General features: G+C 39.5%; 1 protein-coding gene across 6 annotated transcripts in view; it reads left to right on the top strand.

The window, feature by feature from the left end:
* MORC1 (MORC family CW-type zinc finger 1) overlaps positions 1-20,905 on the top strand; it is a 171,297-nt gene that overhangs the window by 126,050 nt on the left and 24,342 nt on the right. For all 6 annotated transcript variants that reach the window (XM_025283715.3, XM_044941636.2, XM_044941629.2 and 3 more), the window contains 2 exons: positions 17,175-17,244; positions 19,322-19,391. In XM_025283715.3, coding sequence (XP_025139500.2) covers positions 17,175-17,244; positions 19,322-19,391 — 140 coding nt within the window. The remainder of the gene's footprint in view (positions 1-17,174; positions 17,245-19,321; positions 19,392-20,905) is intronic.

Here is a 20,905-nt window from a genome sequence, read left to right as displayed (position 1 = left end):
CCTGATTCTAACTTGGTAGTCAATATCAAAGACCTGCATATTCGTACTATTCTACCATAGACCCTAGCAGAGGTCGTTTTCCTCACTGAACCTAGTGTAAAAGTCCTTGGTTTGTAGGAAGAGGGCTTCCCAGGTGGCTCAGTGGTAAAGAATCTGCCTGCCAGTGCAGGGAGATGCAGGTTTGATCCCTGAGTCAGGATGATCCTCTGGAGGAGGAAATGGCCACTCACTCTAGTATTCTTACTGGCATAGTCCCATGGATAGAGGAGCCTGGCAGGCTACAGTCCATGGGGTCAGAGTCCTACATGATTGAGCAACTAATCATGCATGTGTGGGAAGAATTGACTCAAAGATTATGAGAAATACTTTTATCTATGAAGCCATGTTGAAGACTTTGTTATGTTATAGGGCACCCCTTGTGTTATATTAATAATAAAAAGGTTCATTTGAATATTAGAATTTAATATCATGAAAAAAATCTATTTGATACTTTCTTTTATCAGAATATGAATTTTATTACTCACTGTAGTTCTCTTTGTACCTTGATTTCCAAGAAGCTTATAACTAAACTTTAATCTATATAAGAATAACTATTTTTGCCTAGATGATAATTTTTGACATAATATAAGTGAAAGTATTTAGACAAGTGCCTGCCTCATTTTTTGTGTCTTTAGGTAAGTTATCTCAAAATGCAATTTAGGATTATGGATTAAGTTTTAATTACAAATGAGTCAATGAGAAGAACAATGTCTTCTGATTTTAGCCTAATTTATGTGCCCTTCAGCAGAAAAACATTCACAAGGTACATGCTGCTGCTGCTACTGCTAAGTTGCTTCAGTCGTGTCCGACTCTGTGTGACCCCACAGACGGCAGCCCACCAGGCTCTGCCGTCCCTGGGACTCTCCAGGCAAGAACATCGGAGTGGGTTGCCATTGCCTTCTCCATTGTGTGAAAGTGAAAAGTGAAAGTGAAGTCGCTCAGTTGTGTCCGACTCTTAGCGACCCCATGGACTGCAGCCTACCAGGCTCCTCCATTCATGGGATTCTCCAGGCAAGAGTACTGGAGTGGTTTGCCATTGCCTTCTCTGCACAAGGTACATGACATAACAATAATGGAGGTTTATTTTAAAAAGGTTCCAAGATGGAACATTTCAAACAGCACAGTCAACCCCTGTGTGCCCATTTCCTAGTTCCAACAGTTATCAATTCGTGATTGATCTTGTTTCATCTGTATCCTCCCCCTCCCCGGCTTTATTCCCAAACATCATATCATTTCCTCCATAATTATAATTGTTTTAAGAAGGAATCTGAAAGGATGTTGAAAAGCTCTAGAAGCGATTTGTGAATGGGAAAGAAAAAAAAAACCTTCACATTGACAGTAAGGAACAACTAAATATAGGATGTGGAGGAAGTGAGCACCAACATATTTTCAAAAGGAAAAGGGTCAACATTTAATCAGAGGGCAGAAAAGAAGAGAGGACTATATAATTAGTGTTGTGAATAACTCAGCCTCTCTACCTCTTTGAAGCCAAATGTGATAGAACTGTACCTTTGCATATTAGTTGTCCCCACCTGCTTTGCAGAATCTTCAAAGTCTTTGTGTGTTTTTCATGTAGCCATTGCTTTGTCACTTCTCTGTCCTCTGCATGCAGCTTTTAGCAAGTGCTTTTTCACAAATTAAGTATGACATTTATGTTAAAATTGTTGTTGTCTTTTCATGTAATATTTCTCAAGTTCTTATGTTACTTGCATGAATGTGTGTGGTATGATTAATTTGTGTCCCTGTGATCCTAGCAGGAAGTCCGTTTTCAAATTCATGGTATCTAATTAATCTGGATAAACACTATACATTATCCAGAGATGCCCATTAATTTTTCTGTTTGGCTGTGGTTGCAGCAATTCAAGTAGGAAATAATTGCTTCTGCATGTTTGTCTGCCTGTACTTTCTTAAACGTGGAAATTAAAAAAGATTGTTCTTAACCCCTGGGCTCCTCCCCAGTTATCTTCTAACTGTGGTGCTTGTGTATGTGTGAGAGTGTGTGTGTGTGTGTGTGTGTGTGTGTGTGTGTGTGTGTGTGCTTTAATTCTGACCCTGCACCTGTCAAATTTAAAGAGGGCACACAAGGTGAGTTGGATTATCACTTAAGGAAGAGTGGTTGGCTACCCGCCACTTGCCACGGTTAGGTGGTTTTTATTATTTTGGGGAATTTACTGCAGCCCAGGGTCTTATTTTCAGATGTCATGCTGTTGTTCATTCACTAAGTTGTATCCTTCTCTTTGTGATTCCATAGACTGCAGCACACCAGGCTTCCCTGTCCTCCACCATCTCCTGGACTTTGCTCAAACTCATGTCCATTGAGTCAGTGATGCCATCCACCTATCTCATACTCTGTCGTCCCTTTCTCCTCCTGTCTTCCATCTTTCCCAGCATCAGGGTCTTTTCCAGTGAGTCAGTTCTTTGCATCAAGTGGCCAGAGTATTGGAGCTTCAGCATCAGTCCTTCTAATGACCATTCAGGGTTGATTTCCTTTAGGATTAACTGTTTTGATATCCTTGCTGTCCATGGGATTCTGCAGCACCACAGTTTGAAAGCATCAGGTGTCATAGGCTCTAAAATATGTCTTCAGCTCAAAGAAGGTCTTATCTCACAGAAATGATTTCACATTATCCAAACTCATGAGACTGTTGGACAATATCATAGCAGCCATTTAGTCTTTTGAGAGATAAACCCAGCCTCAGTCCAATTGGAAGACACATTCTGACCTTCACCGTGTGTTTTCTCCCTTTATGCCAGTCTGCATGGGTTGGCCAGTACAGTTTGACAGTGCTGGTGAGCTATGTGCCTGACTATTTAAAGGGTTTCCAGCTAAGACAGCCTGCTGTGTCCACTGCCCTGCACAGGATGACTGGCATGACGTTACCAGTTGTAACTGTAACACTGGAAGGGCACTGGCCCAGCACCCTCATCCTGTGCTCTTCCAGTGTGTGTGTGTGTGTGTGTGTTTGTTCACATTACATGGAGAACATCTCTCTTCTTTTTTTTTTTTTCAGTACCCAACAGTAGGCTTTATATCCACTCTTTTTTACTATTTACTGAAATATGTATTGACTTACAACGTGACATTGGTTTGAGGTATATAACTTAACCATTCACTAGTTTCATAGATCTTGTGGAGTACAAAGCTACTATAAAACATGGAATGCATCCCTTGTGCTATACATTACGTTTTGTAACTTATTGACTTTATAACTGGTAATTTGTATCTCTTAATCTCCTTCACCTATTTCACCACTCCTCCCACCTACTTCCCTCTGGTAATCACTGGTTTGTTCTTGTATCTGTGAATCTGTTTCTGTTTTGTTATATTTGTTCAAATGAATGACTTGCTCAAGGTTACAGCAGTTGGATCTGTTTTCCTAACTTCTTTCTCCTCCTACTCCCCTTAATCCTTGATTGAATGCTTTTAATATTTCTTTTATCCAAGACCTACAGTCTCTGGAGGCTATTTAAAAAATATTCTTTCTTAGTGGGATAATCCTTATTTTTGAGTCACTTTTGATGTTTGCATATCATGTGTATCACATTTCACATGCTCCCTAAGCATGAATGCATGTATATGCTTACATATAAATGAAGGTATACAGCGTTTGTCTTTATCTGACTTATTTCACTAAGCATAATGACCTTCACGTACATCCATGTTGTCACAAATAGCAAGATTTCATTCTACCTTATGGCTGAGTAATATTCCACTGTACATATACCACATCTTCTTTATCTGTTTATCTGTCATTGGACACTTAGGTTGCTTCAGTATCTTGGCTATTATAAATAATACTGTGAACATCTTTATTCTGATCAGCACATTCTTTCTTTTGTGTGTTGTTAATGTCTGTCAGTCTGCCTTTGGAAAGAATTTTTTTTTTTTTTTTTTCATTTTAGGGTACTTCATTTTCCTCTCTTCCAAGTTTCAGACACATGTTACTCTGGCTCTTGTACCAACAGTTGTGCAATTTCAAGTGAAATGATAAAAGAATTGATTGTTTTTCAGATTTATATTGAATCCAAGCATTGCTGATTATTTCAGTTATATTGTCATAATCTCCAAAGTCACCTCATTTGCTGGGCTCAAGGTTACAGCAGTTTGATCTGTTTCCTAACTTCTTCCTCCTCCTATTCCCCTTAGTCCTTGATTGAATGCTTTTTATATTTCTTTTCTCCAAGGCCTACAGTCTCTGGAGGCTATTTTTTTTTAAATACTCTTTCTCGGTGAGGTAACCCTTATTTTTGAGTCACTTTTAATGTTTGCATCTCATGTGTATCACATTTCACACACTCCCTAATCCTTCATGGGGAGTTGGACTTCATTTTCCTTATCTCCAGTTCCTTCTGATCACATAGTTTGCAGGTGTCACTTCTGTGGCAGTTTCCCTTCTTTCTCTTCACTTTTTCCTTTTTGATACTAATTTATGCTTGGCCTTTCAGCCACCGTGGGCCATTCATTTTCAAAATCCATGCAGTAAGAGTGTTCTTGGTAAGACCTTGCTTGCATGTCGTTTGGAGCTGCAGAAATATCCAACTGGGATTCAGTTAAAACTCCAGGCATATTTTAGAGATTAAAAACTGTCACGAAAATAATGAGGAGGTTTTTTTTTTTTTTTTTTTAAGGACATCTTAACCCTCTTCAGAATGTCCTACATAGCCATTCAGTTGGAACTTCAGAGATGTTAGTTGTGGGATCAGCAGTCTGCGCTGCAGCAGACTTCTTTCATTATTTTGTACAATCTTGTTAGCACTGCCATGGTTCCCTCCCGCATTTCAAGGTAACTAGTGCAATCCAGTTTTTTTTTAATCTCAGCTCCTGCAAAACTGTATTTTTTTTCTGAAATTCTACTCTGTGTGTGTGTGCATTACGTGTGTTTTCGTGGAGTTAGCCTTTCCTTTTTCTGTGTGACCATGATGAAATTCAGCTACAATACTTCACATGTATCATCTCATCTAATTGTTTTAATAATTGAAGGGGTATGTTCTCTTTTCATCCCCGTTTTTACAGATGAGGAAAATAAACTTGTTGAGGATCATACTCTCAGGAAGTGGTCACCTTCAACCCTAGCTCCCACTTCCTTAACCCCTCCTCGTTAGGACTTCTCCCTTTGTCCTTCATGTCCATGTGCTGACCCCACATCAGTTCAGCCAGGCCATTCCACACAGATTGGTTGGAGTGCACAAATACTCCTTACTCAGGGGTCAGGATTTGAAGGCAAGATAAATACTGCATCGATTCACATTCAGCCTATTTTGGCTTAGATAGGTTTACAAAGTTTCATTCTCCAGCCAAGAGTCTTGAATTCATTTTTTTTTTTAAATCCAGCCATCATCCATTCATTGCCCAGATTAAGCTAACTTCCCTTTAACCCATTTCTTACCTTATCCACCCCAAACTTGACCTTTTGTGTGCAAGATCTGACACCTTTCTTTCCAGTCAACCTAGAATCTCCATAGTTATCACCAGGATAATCGTCTCAGGATTGATTCCTAGAAAGGAGAGTTTTCTCCTCTCCTAAGATTGTAAGTCTAATAATATAGTTGTGATCATAACTGTACTGTCAACCCCTCCCATGAGCTGGTGTCTCCTGACCCTTGGCCTCCAGAAAATATTATTTTCCATCTTCCATGCTCAAGACACACTCCCTGCCCTCCCTTTTAATGAATACTGGCTATTCTGAACCATTTCTGTCTCATACATTTACGCACCCAAGTGTTAAGTTCAAACATGTCCCAGGTAACTCCAGAAGGGGAGGAAGTAGAAATTCTTTTGCAGCACCTCTCACAGATGTCTGAGGAATCCAAGTCTGAGTGAAGCTTGCTAGGCAGTTCTGCTTTACTGGAGCAATGCCCCGTGGTACTGTTGTAATTAAGGGTTTGTCTGAGTTCAATTAAAAGCTCCTTGTGCACTGTTCTGTGATAAATTGGCAGTTCAGCTTTACTCCAGGCAAAAATTTGGCATATGAGCTACATAGGACCCCAGTGCCCCTCAAAGTAATGTGATCTGATCAACTGTCATTGTACCATGCTTAATAGAAGCAATAAAAATAAAAAGGAAGCAGTAGGACTAGATTCTCAAGCATCTTGTCAAAGAGGTAAGCAGTCTCAAGTTAAGTCACCAGTTGAGATATAAGAAGTGACTCTATGGAATAGACATTCTAGGGGAACTATTCCGAAAGGTGATGGGGAAAATTAGGTTGCCAAACCACAACAGATGGTCAGGCAAGCAAATGATCAATTAGAAGAATGCTTCACAATGCAGGAACCTGAGGGGAATAAAATTACCAATGCCAACAGTAAAAGTTCAGCAAGAATAATTTTCTGAGACTCAAGTCAGGGTGATGAAAGTACTTTTTGTTACACACATGCTCTTGTTCATCTTGGCACAACATGTACTCCAAGTTGACATTATGCAAATTTTCTGACTACCATGAAACAGCATTTACTTTTCCTATACCAGTATTTGTTGTTTTTCCATATTTTATAATAATCTTTCTTTCAGTTACTGCTCTGAATATCATTTGCTAAGGTAATGAAAGAATATCTATGGTATGGTTGTTTTTAAGTCAGGTTGGACCTGCCTGTTTAATAACCATGAACCATACTACCTTCTTGGCCTTAGCCCTTTTGTCCTCTGTGGTCATTTAGGTCTTTTTTGCCTTGTACCTGGCCTTAGGTTAGAACAGACTGACAGATAGATTCCTTTCATTTTTCAAAACCACAGACATTAAAAAAACTCAGTGGCCAGATCACCACTGACAGATGTATTTTAAGAATTTGGCTATGGTGTCTCCAGGGTTTACTCTGAAAGATGTAACCTCCAGCGTTTAGTTCAGAGTGTGGCACTTTCTGGGGCTGAAGAAAGATTGATGAGTAAAGGAATGAGTGGGTGGAACCATCTTCCAGTCTCAGCATAAATTAAATCCTTTACCAGTTGCACCTAATTAGCTCTTTATGGCATCTTTCAAAAGATGCTGATGCCAGTCCAGGAAAGGCATCAACTAACTCTGAATCCCTGGGGTCATTGACAGGGCCTCTGTGGGGGAACACAAGCTGAGGAAGGTCTGGAAGAGCTGATGAGTTCCCCATGTCTAGGTTTATGCTCTATGGTAGTACCCCCAAGAAGCAACCCAAATCCAAAAACAAACAAAAGGCCACAATAAGTTTTAGCATCAGTATTGTATGACAGTGAAAATGAAAAGATGACTCAGTAACCCAAAAAAAGATTTAAAAAAGTAAACAACCTGCATAGCTAGTCCCTAAATCAGCCTCATTCACCCTTCAAATATAAAAATAAAATATATAAATTTTTCTGACTTATAACAGAAAAAAATTTAGTAGGAAACTGCATTGATATTGCCATATGATTTCAGATGACTGAAGATGTGTTACTTTCAAAAGCAGGCCATTTCTTAGTCAGTTTTCCTGGTTGATAATGTTACCATTGCCTCTGTAGGAGCCTGTATTGTCCTGTGATTGTTGCTGATGGTAGAAATTTCAGATATAGCAGCCCCTTTATAAGATAAAAACCAGAGCTGCCCCAAGGGCTTTGGAAGAAAAATTGTCTATACTCACCCTCTGCAGCATCATTCATCAACTCACCAACAGATTGACAGACACAAAGACAATATGTGATACAGCCCTTGACCTAGAGGAAAGTCTCATGGGTGAATTATAATGAATCTAAATATTCAAATGCCAGTTTGTGAACTGTCAGCAACCATACACCAATTTAAGACACATTTATTGAATCTCCATTAGGGATTTGGAAGGACACACACACACACACAAAAACCATTATCTCTACCCTAAAGAAGCAGAAAAATTGGAAGACAATTTTACAAAACCACGAGTTAGCATTGTTTTATGGAAAAGAGATGGACTATGAATTCTGACAGATTGATCCAGGTTCACATTCAGCCCTGCATGCCACGTGTCAGCTCTATCAACTCATGGTCTTCTGTTTTTTTACCTATAAAAGGGGAATAATGATATTACCTACTCTTAGGGTTATTATGAGAATTAACGGGATGATTTGTAACAGAATGAAAATAATTCTTTAGATTATGAAAAACATTTTTAAAAAACCACCTTTTATAATTCCAAAGAAGGCAGTTGCCTTCTGGGGGCCCAGGAGGTGGGAGTGAAGAATGCAAATTGAGAGAGTGACAATGCTATGTGGAAAAGAAGCCAGAGCTGGAGAGAGACTCTGTGTATGTGGGAAGCGGTGGGAGGGAGGGAAAAGGAGGTAATCCCACAAGCAGAAAAACACTGGTGCTGCGGAACTGGAGAGTCTGGAGGAGAAGGTGTGTAGAGAGAGATGAGGCAGCTAGCAATTGAAGAAGTAAACTAGAGTGTTTTCATGGTGATTTTAAGCTGATTTTTGCCTTGTTTAAATGTTTCCTCCTTTTCTCAGCAGAATTTTCAGTAAAACCTGTATATTTATTAATGCTTTTTTTTAAATTTTATTTTATTTAACTTTAAAATATTGTATTGGTTTTGCCATATATCAAAATGAATCTGTCACAGGTATACATGTGTTCCCCATCCTGAGCCCTCCTCCCTCCTCCCTCCCCATACCTTCCCTCTGGGTTGTCCCAGTGCACCAGCCCCAAGTATCCAGTATCGTGCATCGAACCTGGACTGGCAACTCATTTCATATATGATATTATACATATTTCAGTGCCATTCTCCCAAATCATCCCACCCTCTCCCTGTCCCACAGAGTCCAAAAGACTGTTCTATACATCAGTGTCTCTTTTGCTGTCTCGTATACAGGGTTATTGGATTTGATTTTGGGAGATGGACTCAGGTGTTGAATTCTATTTTGAAGTGTCTTGATAAGAATCAAGGCTGCTACAGGATTCCACTCTTGTCTGGGTCCCATAGATATGAAAATAATTAAAACTATTTGTAATTTATTGATAATACTTCTTTAGGGAAAAGAATATGTGCTAGAGCAAATTAAAAAGGACATTTTGGAAAGAGTGGGAGTTGTCTTAAAATGTGAGAGAGACTTAAAGAAAAGGAGGAGAGAATGTATTTCAGGTAGAGAGGACAGTGTGGGCCAAGACATGGAGGCAGAAGGCTACCTAATGCTCACAGGGGATTCTGAAGAGAACTTTTTTGGTTCTTACGGAGGATGATTATTATTAAGAAAGACTGAAAATATTTCCAGATATCTTAGAATCACATTGAAAAGAGCTTTGAAAACCAGTTCAGGGTTTGTACCTGAAGGAGAAAGTAGTCAGGACCTGGAACCCAGTTTTGAGAAGGAAAGTTGAATAGTGGAGATTTTCTCTAAAGAATTAAAGCACATGTATACCTGTGGCGGATTCATTTTGATATTTGGCAAAACTAATACAATTATGTAAAGTTTAAAATAAAATAAAATTTAAAAAAAAAAGAATTAATTCTTTATGTTATGAAAATGTTGTGATAGTCAAACAGTTTTGCAAAGATGAGAAACTAAGGATGAAAAAACCAAATTGGAATCTGCTGCCTGGAGATTTTAGTACAAGAAGACAAGGGATATTGAAACATTTTGAAGGAAAAATAGCACAGCTTGGAAAGGTGTATGGTAGATTAAACCATTAACAGTGATGACAGTTTTGAGATGGAAACCTGGAACAATGATGTCATTATAAAGAGGACTTGACCAGAGGAATCTAAGTGGGCAAGGGTGGCACTGAGAATTTGAAATTTCAGCAGGGTCAGTGTCCTTAAGTCAATGAAAATAACTGGGGCAAAGACGAGGAGTTAGGCTGGGTGATGCAGTGAAGCCATTGTTTGTATCAGTTCAGTCAGTTCAGTCGCTCAGTTGTGTCCAACTCTTCATGACCCCATGGACCACAGCACACCAGGCCTCCCTATCCATCACCAACTCCCGGAGTCTACTCAAACTCTTCTCCACTGAGTCGGTGATGCCATCCAACCATCTCATCCTCTGTCGTCCCCTTCTCCTCCTGCCCTCAATCTTTCCCAGCATCAGGGTCTTTTCCAATGAGTCAGCTCTTTGCATCAGGTGTCCAAAGTACTGGAGTTTCAGCTTCAACATCAGTCCTTCCAGTGAACACTCAGGACTGATCTCCTTTAGGATGGACTGGTTGGATCTCCTTGCAGTCCAAGGGACTCTCAAGAGTCTTCCCCAACACCACGGTTCAAAAGTACCCATTCTTCAGCGCTCAGCTTTCTTTGTAGTCCAACTCTCACATCCACACATGACTACTGGAAAAACCATAGCCTTGACTAGATGGACCTTTGTTGGTAAAGTAATGTCTCTGCTTTTTAATATGCTGTCTAGGTTGGTCATAACCTTTCTTCCAAGGAGCAAGCGTCTTTTAAATTTCATAGCTGCAATCACCATCTGCAGTGATTTTGGAGCCCCCAAAAATAAAGTCAGCCACTTTTTCCACTGTTTCCCCATCTATTTGCCATGAAGCAATGGGACCGGATGCCATGATCTTAGTTTTTTGAATGTTCAGCTTTAAGTCAGCTTTTTCATTCTCCTCTTTTCACTTTCATCAAGAGGCTCTTTAGTTCTTCTTCACTTTCTGCCATAAGGGTGGTGCCATATGCATATCTGAGGTTATTGATATTTCTCCCAGCAATCTTGATTCCAGCTTGTGCTTCATCCAGCCCAGTGTTTCTCATGATGTACTCTGCATATAAGTTAAATAAGCAGGGTGACAAGTTAAATAAGCCTTGACGTACTCCTTTCCCAATGTGGAACCAGTCTGTTGTTCCATGTCCAGTTCTAACTGTTGCTTCCTGACCTGCATACAGATTTCTCAGGAGGCTGGTCAGGTGGTCTGGTATTCCCATCTCTTTCACAATTTTCCACAGTTTATTATAATTTAACCCCCTGAAGTTTTATTTGAGGGATTGAGTATAGATAGAAAAATAATAATTACCAGGATGAGTTGGGACACAGAAGGTTATCTAAATCAAGAGGGATAAAAATTCCAAGGGACTTCTGCATGCTTCCCCATATCAGTAAATGTCACCATCACTTGCAGCTGCTCAGGCCAAAACTTGAATTTCTCTCCATCTTTCACAGCCTGTACTCAACCCATCTACCAATCTTACTGACTCAACCTTCAAATATATACTCTGTTCTGTCACCTCCATAGCTACCCACCTGGCCAATTCACTAATGTCTCTCACCAAGACCACAATAATAGCTCTATAAATGATTCTACTGCTTATTTTTGACTCCACAGTGTGAAAATCTGAGTATCTCATCCAAACAATGTCAGATAATGCTTTTCTCCTACTTACTGATAGAACCTTCTGCTGGCTTCCTTTTTAGAAAAACTTATTGAAATATAGTTGATTTAGAATGTGTGTTAATTTCTTCTTACGGCAGAGTGACTCAGTTACACATACATACATACATATATTCTCTGTCATATTCTTTTCCATTGTGGTTTGTCACAGGATATTGAATGTAGTTCCCTCTGCTGTATGGTAGGACCTTGTTGTTTATCCATCCTATATATCGTAGTTTGGAGAAGGCAGTGGCACCCCACTCCAGTACTCTTGCCTGGAAAATCCCATGATTGGAGGAGCCTGGTAGGCTACAGTCCATGGGGTTGCGAAGAGTCAGACACAACTGAGCGACTTCCCTTTCACTTTTCACTTTCATGCATTGGAGAAGGAATTGGCAACCCACTCCAGTGTTCTTGCCTGAAGAATCCCAGGGACGGGGGAGCCTGGTGGGCTGCCGTCCCTGGGGTCGCACAGAGTCGGACACGACTGAAGCGACTTAGCAGCAGCAGCAGCAGCAGCATATCATAGTTTGCCTCTGCTAATTCCCAACTCTCAGTCCTTCCTGCCCCGGCTCCCCTGCCCCTTGACCAACAAGTCTGTTCTCTATGTCTGTGAGTCTGTTGTTTCATACATATGTTCATTTGTGTGGTTATTTTAGATGTCACATGTAAGTGATGTCATATGTGTACTTGCTTTCTCTTTCTAACTTACTTCACTTAGTATGATAATCTCTAGGTCCATCCACATTGCTGCAAATGGCATTATTTCATTCTTCTTTATGGATGAATACTGTTCCACCACATCTTCTTAATCCACTCATCTCTCAGTGGACATTTAGGTTGTCTCTATGTCTTGGCTACTGTGAATAGTGCTGCATGAACATAGGGGTTCATGTAATTTTTTAAATTTGAGTTGTGTCTGGATATGTTCCCAGGAGTGGCATTGCTGGATCATATGGCAACTCTATTTTTAGTTTTTAAAGGAGCCTCCATAGTGGCTACACCGGTTTACATTCCCATCAACAGTATGGAAGGTGAACCCTCTGATGGTTTCTGCTCACATTTAGAACGAAATGAAGTGCCCTCCAAGGCCCTGTATGACCTGGCCTCACCTCCTTTTTGTCCTCACTGCCTACTACTCATTCCTTCTCTCACTTCACTCTAGTCACCCTCCTCTTCCTTGGCCTCCAACTCTCTAAGTTTATTTTTCCTTCACAGCCTTTTCCCTTGTTCATAATGCCTGGACTCCACGACTCCCCACCCTCAGCGACACACATGGATTTTCTTGACTTGCTTTTAACTCACTTTCTTTCTATGAATATATGGAGTATCAGTTACTGACCTAGATATTGGCGATACAGCAGGTAAAAATTAGGCACTACTCCCTGTCTTCGTGTCCCTTCCATTCTAGTGGGGGGGATCTGACAACAGACAAGATAAATAAGTAAACTGTGTTTCATGGTGGACAATGGTAAGTGCTAAGGTGAGAAATAGAGCAGAGGAAGGGGCAGGAAGTGTCATTGTTGGATGGTGGGAGTGAGAGCAGTTTGATATAGAGGGGGCAAGCAAGGCCAAGCTGAAGGAGGGTGTTTGAGGAGAGACTAGAAAAAAATTGGGGAAATAAACAAATCCACAGCAAGTCCAAGACCTGGAAAAGGCGAGTGTGGAAGAGAACAGTGAGCCCAGAGAGGAGCTGTGTAACTTGATTCATTCTCCTCTTACCTGTGTTATTTTTTTCACAGAACTTGCAGAGTTACATACCTGTCATTTTACTTATTTAGTATCTTTCTGCCTCACTAGAAAATAAGCTCCATAAAGGAAGGACTTTGTTGTCTTCATCATAGCAGTGTCTGAGCCATACAGGGAACTCAATTTTATTGAATACATTAATGAACCAAAGGGAAGTACCTAGAACATAGCATTAACTCTGGGAGAGTAAAAACAGGAAGGGTCTTGGAACTTGGCAGGAGGGCACAAACTAGCCTGGTAGCCTTCATGGGTCCTTGATAAGATGTTTGGGATGGGTGTGGAGGGGCAAAGAAACAGAGAAAAACCAAAGTGATATCAACAGTTCTAAGGCTTCCTTAAGGACAGTTGAGTGAGAAAATTGTTACACAGTTGACTACAGTGTGTTCTTTCTCCTCTTTCCAACTTTTTTATGATTTATTTATCCTCTTAAATAGATACTTCACAAAACTGAGCATGTGGTATTATACTGATCCTTTGCATCCCTTGGAGAACTGACAAATCCCACTCTACTCATTGTTAACATAATTTTAATTAAGGTATCTAAAACCTCTCGTTAAGACTTAACTGTAATCTCATTTACTGTGTGGGAAGTGTTATCTATTTCATGGCTAGAGGTAAAATCTTAGGAAAGAGATATCCCCAGACTGCAGAGTATGAGACACAGTTAAGCCTAAGAGACTGGAGAATATTCCTATAATGAAATTATGTATGTGAAAGAGCTCCGCAAGTATCAGAGTATACAAATAGTGTCATTGAAAAAACAACTACGTGTTTTCTTGTCTCGTCTTGAAAAAATCCAGACCTTCAAAACTACAAGTACATTGTAAACAAACAAAAAACAGTTTCCTATGAACTCAGATATTTATACAGTGTCATTCAAAAAGAAATACTGTAGGCTGTGAATTATTTATCCAAAATATTTTAAACATTCCTATGCTAAAGAATAAAGGAAATATAAGAAAGGAAAAGAAAAGAAGTCTCTCCTGCAATAGAGATGGTAAAGCTTTGTTTAAGTAACATCTAGGGGGGTGAGTGGACATAGCTGATCTTCATGGAAACAGCCCTACACATAGCAAGCTCAAAGCAGAGAGCTAAATAATAAAATGCAAAAGTAATTTCAGACCTGCCAGCAATCCCACTGCTGGGCATACACACTGAGGAAACCAGAAGGGAAAGAGACACGAGTACCCCAATGTTCATCGCAGCACTGTTTATAATAGCCAGGACATGGAAGCAACCTAGATGTCCATCAGCAGATGAATGGATAAGAAAGCTGTGGTACATATACACAATGGAGTATTATTCAGCCATTAAAAAGAATACATTTGAATCAGTTCTAATGAGGTGGATGAAACTGGAGCCTATTATACAGAGTGAAGTAAGCCAGAAAGAAAAACACCAATACAGTATACTAATGCACATATATGGAATTTAGAAAGATGGTAACAATAACCCTGTGTATGAGACAGCAAAAGAGACACTGATGTATAGAACAGTCTTATGGACTCTGTGAGAGAGGGAGAGGGTGGGAAGATTTGGGAGAATGGCATTGAAACATGTAAAATATCATGTATGAAACGAGTGCCAGTCCAGGTTCGTTGCACGATACTGGATGCGTGGGGCTGGTGCACTGGGACGACCCAGAGGGATGGAATGGGGAGGGAGGAGGGAGGAGGGTTCAGGATGGGGAACACATGTATACCTGTGGCGGATTCATTTTGATATTTGGCAAAACTAATACAGTTATGTAAAGTCTAAAAATAAAATAAAATTAAAAAAAAAAAAATTCCAAAAAAAAAAAAGTAATTTCAGGAGACTGAGTTAATAATACCCCCCCAAGAGTTCCGGCCAAGAGTCCTGCCATTTTTGTTAAGCTTGGATTCTTTTATCTTGTCTGATTTCCATCATAAGGAGAGGTTACCAAAGAAAATGAACACATCTGAGCAGGATCATCATAGATTATTATAAAGTGGTTTTTCCTAAAGGCGCTAAGTAGTTCATTTCTCTCCTGAGCTTCCCTTGTGATTGCTGTTAACTGTGATGGGAAATAGTGTGTGCTAAGCTTAAGTGAAAGTGTTAGTCACTCAGTCCTGTCCAACTCGTTGCAACCCCATGGACTGTAGCCTGCCAGGCTCCTCTGTCCATGGAATTCTCCAGGAAAGAATACTGGAGTGGGTACCCATGCCCTCCTCCAGGGGATCTTCCTGACTGAACATGGAACCCAGGTCTCCCACATTGTGGGTAAATTCTTTACCATCTGAGCCACCAGGTAAGCCCATGCTGCTTATAAACTAGTCAAAAAAGATTCAGTTCAAAGGAGAGACGCTTCAAGTATGTAGATCTTCCTTACATGTCAACACATCAGAAGATAACTTTAAATTTTCTGTTACATCAGAAATAAATAAGATATCCATTTTAAAGTCATTTTGCAAGATGAACTTTTGAAGATATATGCATTTTATTTACTTCCTGGCACATGAATTTATTCACAGTGTAAGAATAAAAACATTTTGAAATAGACTAAAGTAGCTTAAAATCAGTTTTATTTATTTCCCCTACCTGCAAGGCTTGCTTTCTCTTGATTTGGGTGGAATAGAAAATGACGGTGATGGACAGCCTCACTGCTGTTTCGTTGCTAGGTTACATGTGTGCCCGTTTAACCTGCTTCGACAGAGCGCTGTCTCCCAAACACCATGTAAAATACATGCCTTTGTTTCCCGGGAGAGGAGAGAAGAAGGGTTGATAGCCTCTCTGTTCCACATTGGCTTAGCAGTTTAGAGGGGACAGGAAAGGTGAAGGATACACACACAAAGGGTGAGCTCCAGAAGACTGACAGCTGCATGCCACACACAGGTGATGTAGTCGGGAGCCTCATGCATCTCAGCAAGTGTTCAGAGGTTTTCAGATCAAGGAGCAGACAGAGCTTTTGCTTTGCCCCCTGTCTTCTCCATATTCCTTTTTTACTGTCTTTGCCCCACCTTCTCACACACTTGAAAATACATGAAAGGAGCTTCTGGGTCTATTTTCCTGAGTGGTATAGATAAACTCAGGATTCCCTGGTGGCTCAGATGGTAAAGAATCTGCCTGCAATGCAGGAGACCAGGGTTCAATCCCTGGGTCAGGAAGATACCCTGGAGAAGGAAATGGCTACCCACTCCAGTGTTCTTGCCTGGAGAATTCCATGGACAGAGGAGCCTAGTAGGCTACAGTCCATGGGGTAGCAAAGAGTTGGACACGACTGAACAACTCACACGTATAAATAAACTCTCTGTCTCTACTCCTCTCACCGCCCCCCTCTGATCTAAAGAAGTGTATTCCCAAAATATAAATTTATTTTGTTTGAGCCTTGAAAAATAGGCTTACAGAATTTGCAAAGTTATGGGATACGTGGCTTCTGATTGTCATATTCTACCCCCCAAATTCTCCCAACTCCGCTTAGCCCCCATTCCCACCACCACCACCACACACACACACACACCCCTCCCCTCACTCTCAGTGCCACCAACCCTCCTGACTCCTGCATTCAACACATTAAGGCTCTGCATCCCACTTTAAGCAGACTTCCTGTTTTGTCAGAAGACCAGGTGTCCCTTCTCTCACCTTCCCAGGTGTGCTCCCCAGTCTCGGCCACATGTTCTTCCCCATCACACTCTTGGGCCCGAGGCCTGAGCCTCCCCAGACTTCTCATTGCACTGATGTCGAGTTCATTTTCTGTGTCTACTCTGTAGCAACTAGAGCTGGGACTGCCCTTCCCAAACAACAGAGGCTCCATGGTTGCTCCTGGTGATCAAATACTTGGCCCATGTGTTACAGTCAACATGACATCCACCTAAGATTTGGATTTTTAAAAAATCTATCGCAGTATTGGTAGGAATGTAAATATTCCTTTGAAGAAATGATAGATGTAAATATGACATTTATAATGCAACCATACTTGAGCTGCGTGCCAGTATAATTTCTGACAACATGTATGTTTGTGTCCCTTCATAATATGTCCGTAAAGTATACTTTATGGTCTCTGATATGGGCATTGATGTTCAAGGTCATTTTTTCACCTTGCAATATACCCTTTGGTTTGGTGCAGCTTTAAATAAGGAGCTTGTTTTTCAGATTTTAGATGAAAGTGACACTGATGTTCCATTGAAACAAGAAAAAAAGGAAGTTTATCTTACGAAAAAAGGTAAAAAAAAGAACTCAGTTTACATATATTAGTTGTAATGTCTTGAGTTGTTTTCAGTTTGACTTATGTGACATATCTTATGGTATCAGTTTGGATTTTGAAAAATTAACTCTGTTGTTCCAGCAGTGGGAGGAGAGGTGATAGAGACTGAGCTGCCAGCCTCACACATTTTGAAGGGGCACTCCCTGCCTGAGGATAATGCCCCCTGCATGACCTCACTGCCTAGAATTCCCAAGAGTGCACAGATGTCACCCTCCTCATTGAATTTTATTTAGAAATCTGCTGAGGATTAATATCAGGTCTGTCATTTTCAGAAACGATTTTTGAAAATGATGATGACCTTCCTCTGTTTTCAATCATTTAGTTCTTTCCCTATTTTGCATGACTCCTCTGAGATCACTAAGAGTAGTTCAACAAGCACATTTATTATCCATGGGGTGTAATTTGTCTCAGATGAGAGATTTGACCTTTTTTTAAACATAAAGTTCCCATGTTATAATTTTCAATCTAAAGACAATTTCCCAGGACAGAGAGCTGGAAACAAACTAGACTCAGAAAATTTTATTTTGTTTAGTGTTCATTCGTTATTATTACTAGAATTCATTATGTTCATATTATTATACCATTGTCTCCTTTATTGTAATATTATGCCATTGGCCTAAACAGCAGAACCGCTATTTTTTCATTGTCATCTTCTTAATCTGAAATAACTTTTAAAGGCTTTCTTAGTCTCCTAAATAGGTCTCTGTTCATTTTGACTCAATCATTCCCAGTCATTTTTGTATTGATCCATGCCATCATTTTGTGTTCACTCTTAGATGTAAGCACTCCTTTCCTTTATACTTTGTTGCTTAGGTAACCTAATCAGTCATTCATTCACATCTTTATATTTGAACCCATTAGTGCGGGCCATAATAAATCACACTTTTTCTTTTTCATTATAATTGGGATAATTTGCCATTACACAATCAAGATTTCTATTGTAAGAATCTCTTAATTTTAAAGCCAGTCTTTTATAGAAGTTTCAAGCTATTAACATGCCTTCAAGTATGTGCCAGTTGGATTTCCAAATTGTAATAGAAAAATTGTTAGTACAATTTTGATCCTAAAATTAACATTTAATTTCAAATACTCATCCTGGATTTGGAAGGAACAAATTGTGAAATATTTTCAAATGACTGTAATTATGAATTAGTTGGCTATTAGGTTAAGAAATTTCACTTTGCATGCAGAGCATGAGTAAAACCAACAGTGCCTGCAGTGTGCTTGGAAAACCTCTCTGTCTATTCTCTTTTATGTCTCCTTAGACTAGTCAGGCAGGTCCTAACCATCTAAAGCATTTCTTGTTGCTTTCCTGTTCCACTTGGCCTTCAATGGCCTTGGACTTTGTAGCAAGGGTTTACTTGGTGGGACAATATCACAGTTACCACAAAGGATTCTAGAGTTAGATGGAAGAAGGACACATTGACTTATTTCTTAGACTCTCCCCAAGATCCTCTCAAAACCAGTCCAAGGGAATCAAAGCATTTCTGCTTTTCTATGGACTGTTAACAAAGCACTCGCCTCTCTGAACCTCTTGATTCCGAGGTTCCCTGACTGAGAAGATGAACTCAATGATTGTAGGTCTCGTACTGCGTTAAAATCCAGCTCTCTTCTAGGGGCACATTTCTGACTGGGGTCTTTCAGGATGTCTTTGAACCTGAACCCAAAGGAAGAGAGTAAGATACTAGGGAAAGACAAGTCGTTGTCTGGGTGCAGAGGCTGCTGAGAGAAGGGACACTAAACAGTTCCAGTGAGTCATCCCGTGCACACCAATAACAGAAAATGAGCATCATTAGAAAGAAATTACAAAAAACAAGCTACAGAGGCTCTCAGATTCTTGTACCCTATGTACACTTTATTAAGAGGTTATTGTAAATTGTCTTGAAAAGATATTGGTGCAGTTTTACAAAAGAGTGTTTGAATACAAAGCCAAATTACATGCAAGTTGTTAATGAGCTGCTAACACTTCCTTTAGTTCACTCTTACGTGTGATTGCCAAAATGTGGTTATTTTCATTTTTGTCTATGTTCTTTAGAAGAAAAACAGGAGCTGTGCAGTGATACTCCAGAAATAAACAGAAATTCTTCATCACCTAACTGGGAAAGGTGAGTGTACTGCAATTATACAAAATTCCAAGGGAGTACAATTATACTGTTGAAAAGTAATTATCAGTGTTTAAATACAAGGAGAAAGAAAATAATAGCAACAAGCAAAGGTAATTAAAAGTGGAACAGAATTTTAAAGGAGACAGGAAAGAATAGAATACACTAGATTTCTTACTCTTTTCCCAAACCTTTTATTTTCTTTTGTGAGGATTCAGGAATGGAATAGGCTTAACTTCCTACTCATAGCAAGCAACTAATTCAAATTATTCTAATACAGTCAAAGAATGAAAATGTCATGTATATGTAAGGTATGACTATGAAATCATGACCTAGTTTTTTTTTTGTATGGCTTATAATCTTATTTCCATACATATATGTAAGTGTAATAATCATTGTATGCTAGGATATTCTTGACATGAGGCTTTTGTCACATTTAAATGTAATCAGCTAAATATTTTGGCTATCCAATAGAGGGAAAAAATGTTTTCAAGGAAGCAAATTCTTACCTCACTCTGCTCCGAATGTGTCTGTATGTGTGTATGTGTATGTGTATACACATGTTGTGTATGTGTGTTTGTGTATTATTTCATATATTACTTTTAGGTTTTTATGAACTTTTGATTTTCTTCAAATAATCTTTGAATCATAACTACATAGTTCGTGTTAGAACTATGATCCAATTAAGAAAATCTTAATGGAAGAATCTTATCAAATTCATTTAGTAGTGGTAGTAATAATAAAGATGATTATAATGACAATGATAACTAGGTACCATCTACTGAGGACTTAATAACAGAGGCATAAATTCTGTGTATATCTTGTATAATCTTTGGCACAGCTCTGTGAAGTAGGCTCTGTTATTATGTGGCAGGAGAAGAAACAAAGGTTCAGGGAGGAATGTGTGTCTTCTGGTGTAGTGCATTTTACCCTCCATGCCAACAGCAGCCTGAGTTTCCAGCATCCCCAAAATGGTAAAATTAAAAAAAAAAAAACTTTAAGGACTTCTCTAATAAAATTTCAGCATAAAGGAGGTTATAATTAATAAGTGCCAGACACTGTGTGAATGTTCTTTAATGGACAATTAAGCATTAGTTATAATGTTCTTAATCTTAAATAAAGTATCAGCTGAAGTTAGACAGTATAATTAATGCCAAAGAACTGTTGACAGTAGAAGCACTTTCCATTTGCTATGAGCTATTATCCAGTTTTTTTAAAAAGACCCATATAGTGTGAATACAGGAAACTCTCTAGAGCTGTGGTCTTAATTCATGGATGTTAGCACAAAAGGATTACAAAAATCTCCTTTTCACTTGGTAGACAAGACTCTGCATCATCTGGCCCCAGCCTACCTACCCAGGTTTGCCTCCCATATTGTGTATCCCCTAGCCCTCTTAAGCATTTTTATTCTCATAATTCTGAAACCCGTAGGCCTCATTAACACACTATATGCTACTTCATGAATCATCATTGTTAGTTAATCTCCATGCTGCAGCCAGTTATCCTTTTAAAACATG

This window comes from Bubalus bubalis, chromosome 1, assembly GCF_019923935.1.
Source record: "Bubalus bubalis isolate 160015118507 breed Murrah chromosome 1, NDDB_SH_1, whole genome shotgun sequence".
NCBI classification, from domain to species: domain Eukaryota; kingdom Metazoa; phylum Chordata; class Mammalia; order Artiodactyla; family Bovidae; genus Bubalus; species Bubalus bubalis.
This window is presented reverse-complemented; position numbering and strand designations above follow the sequence as displayed.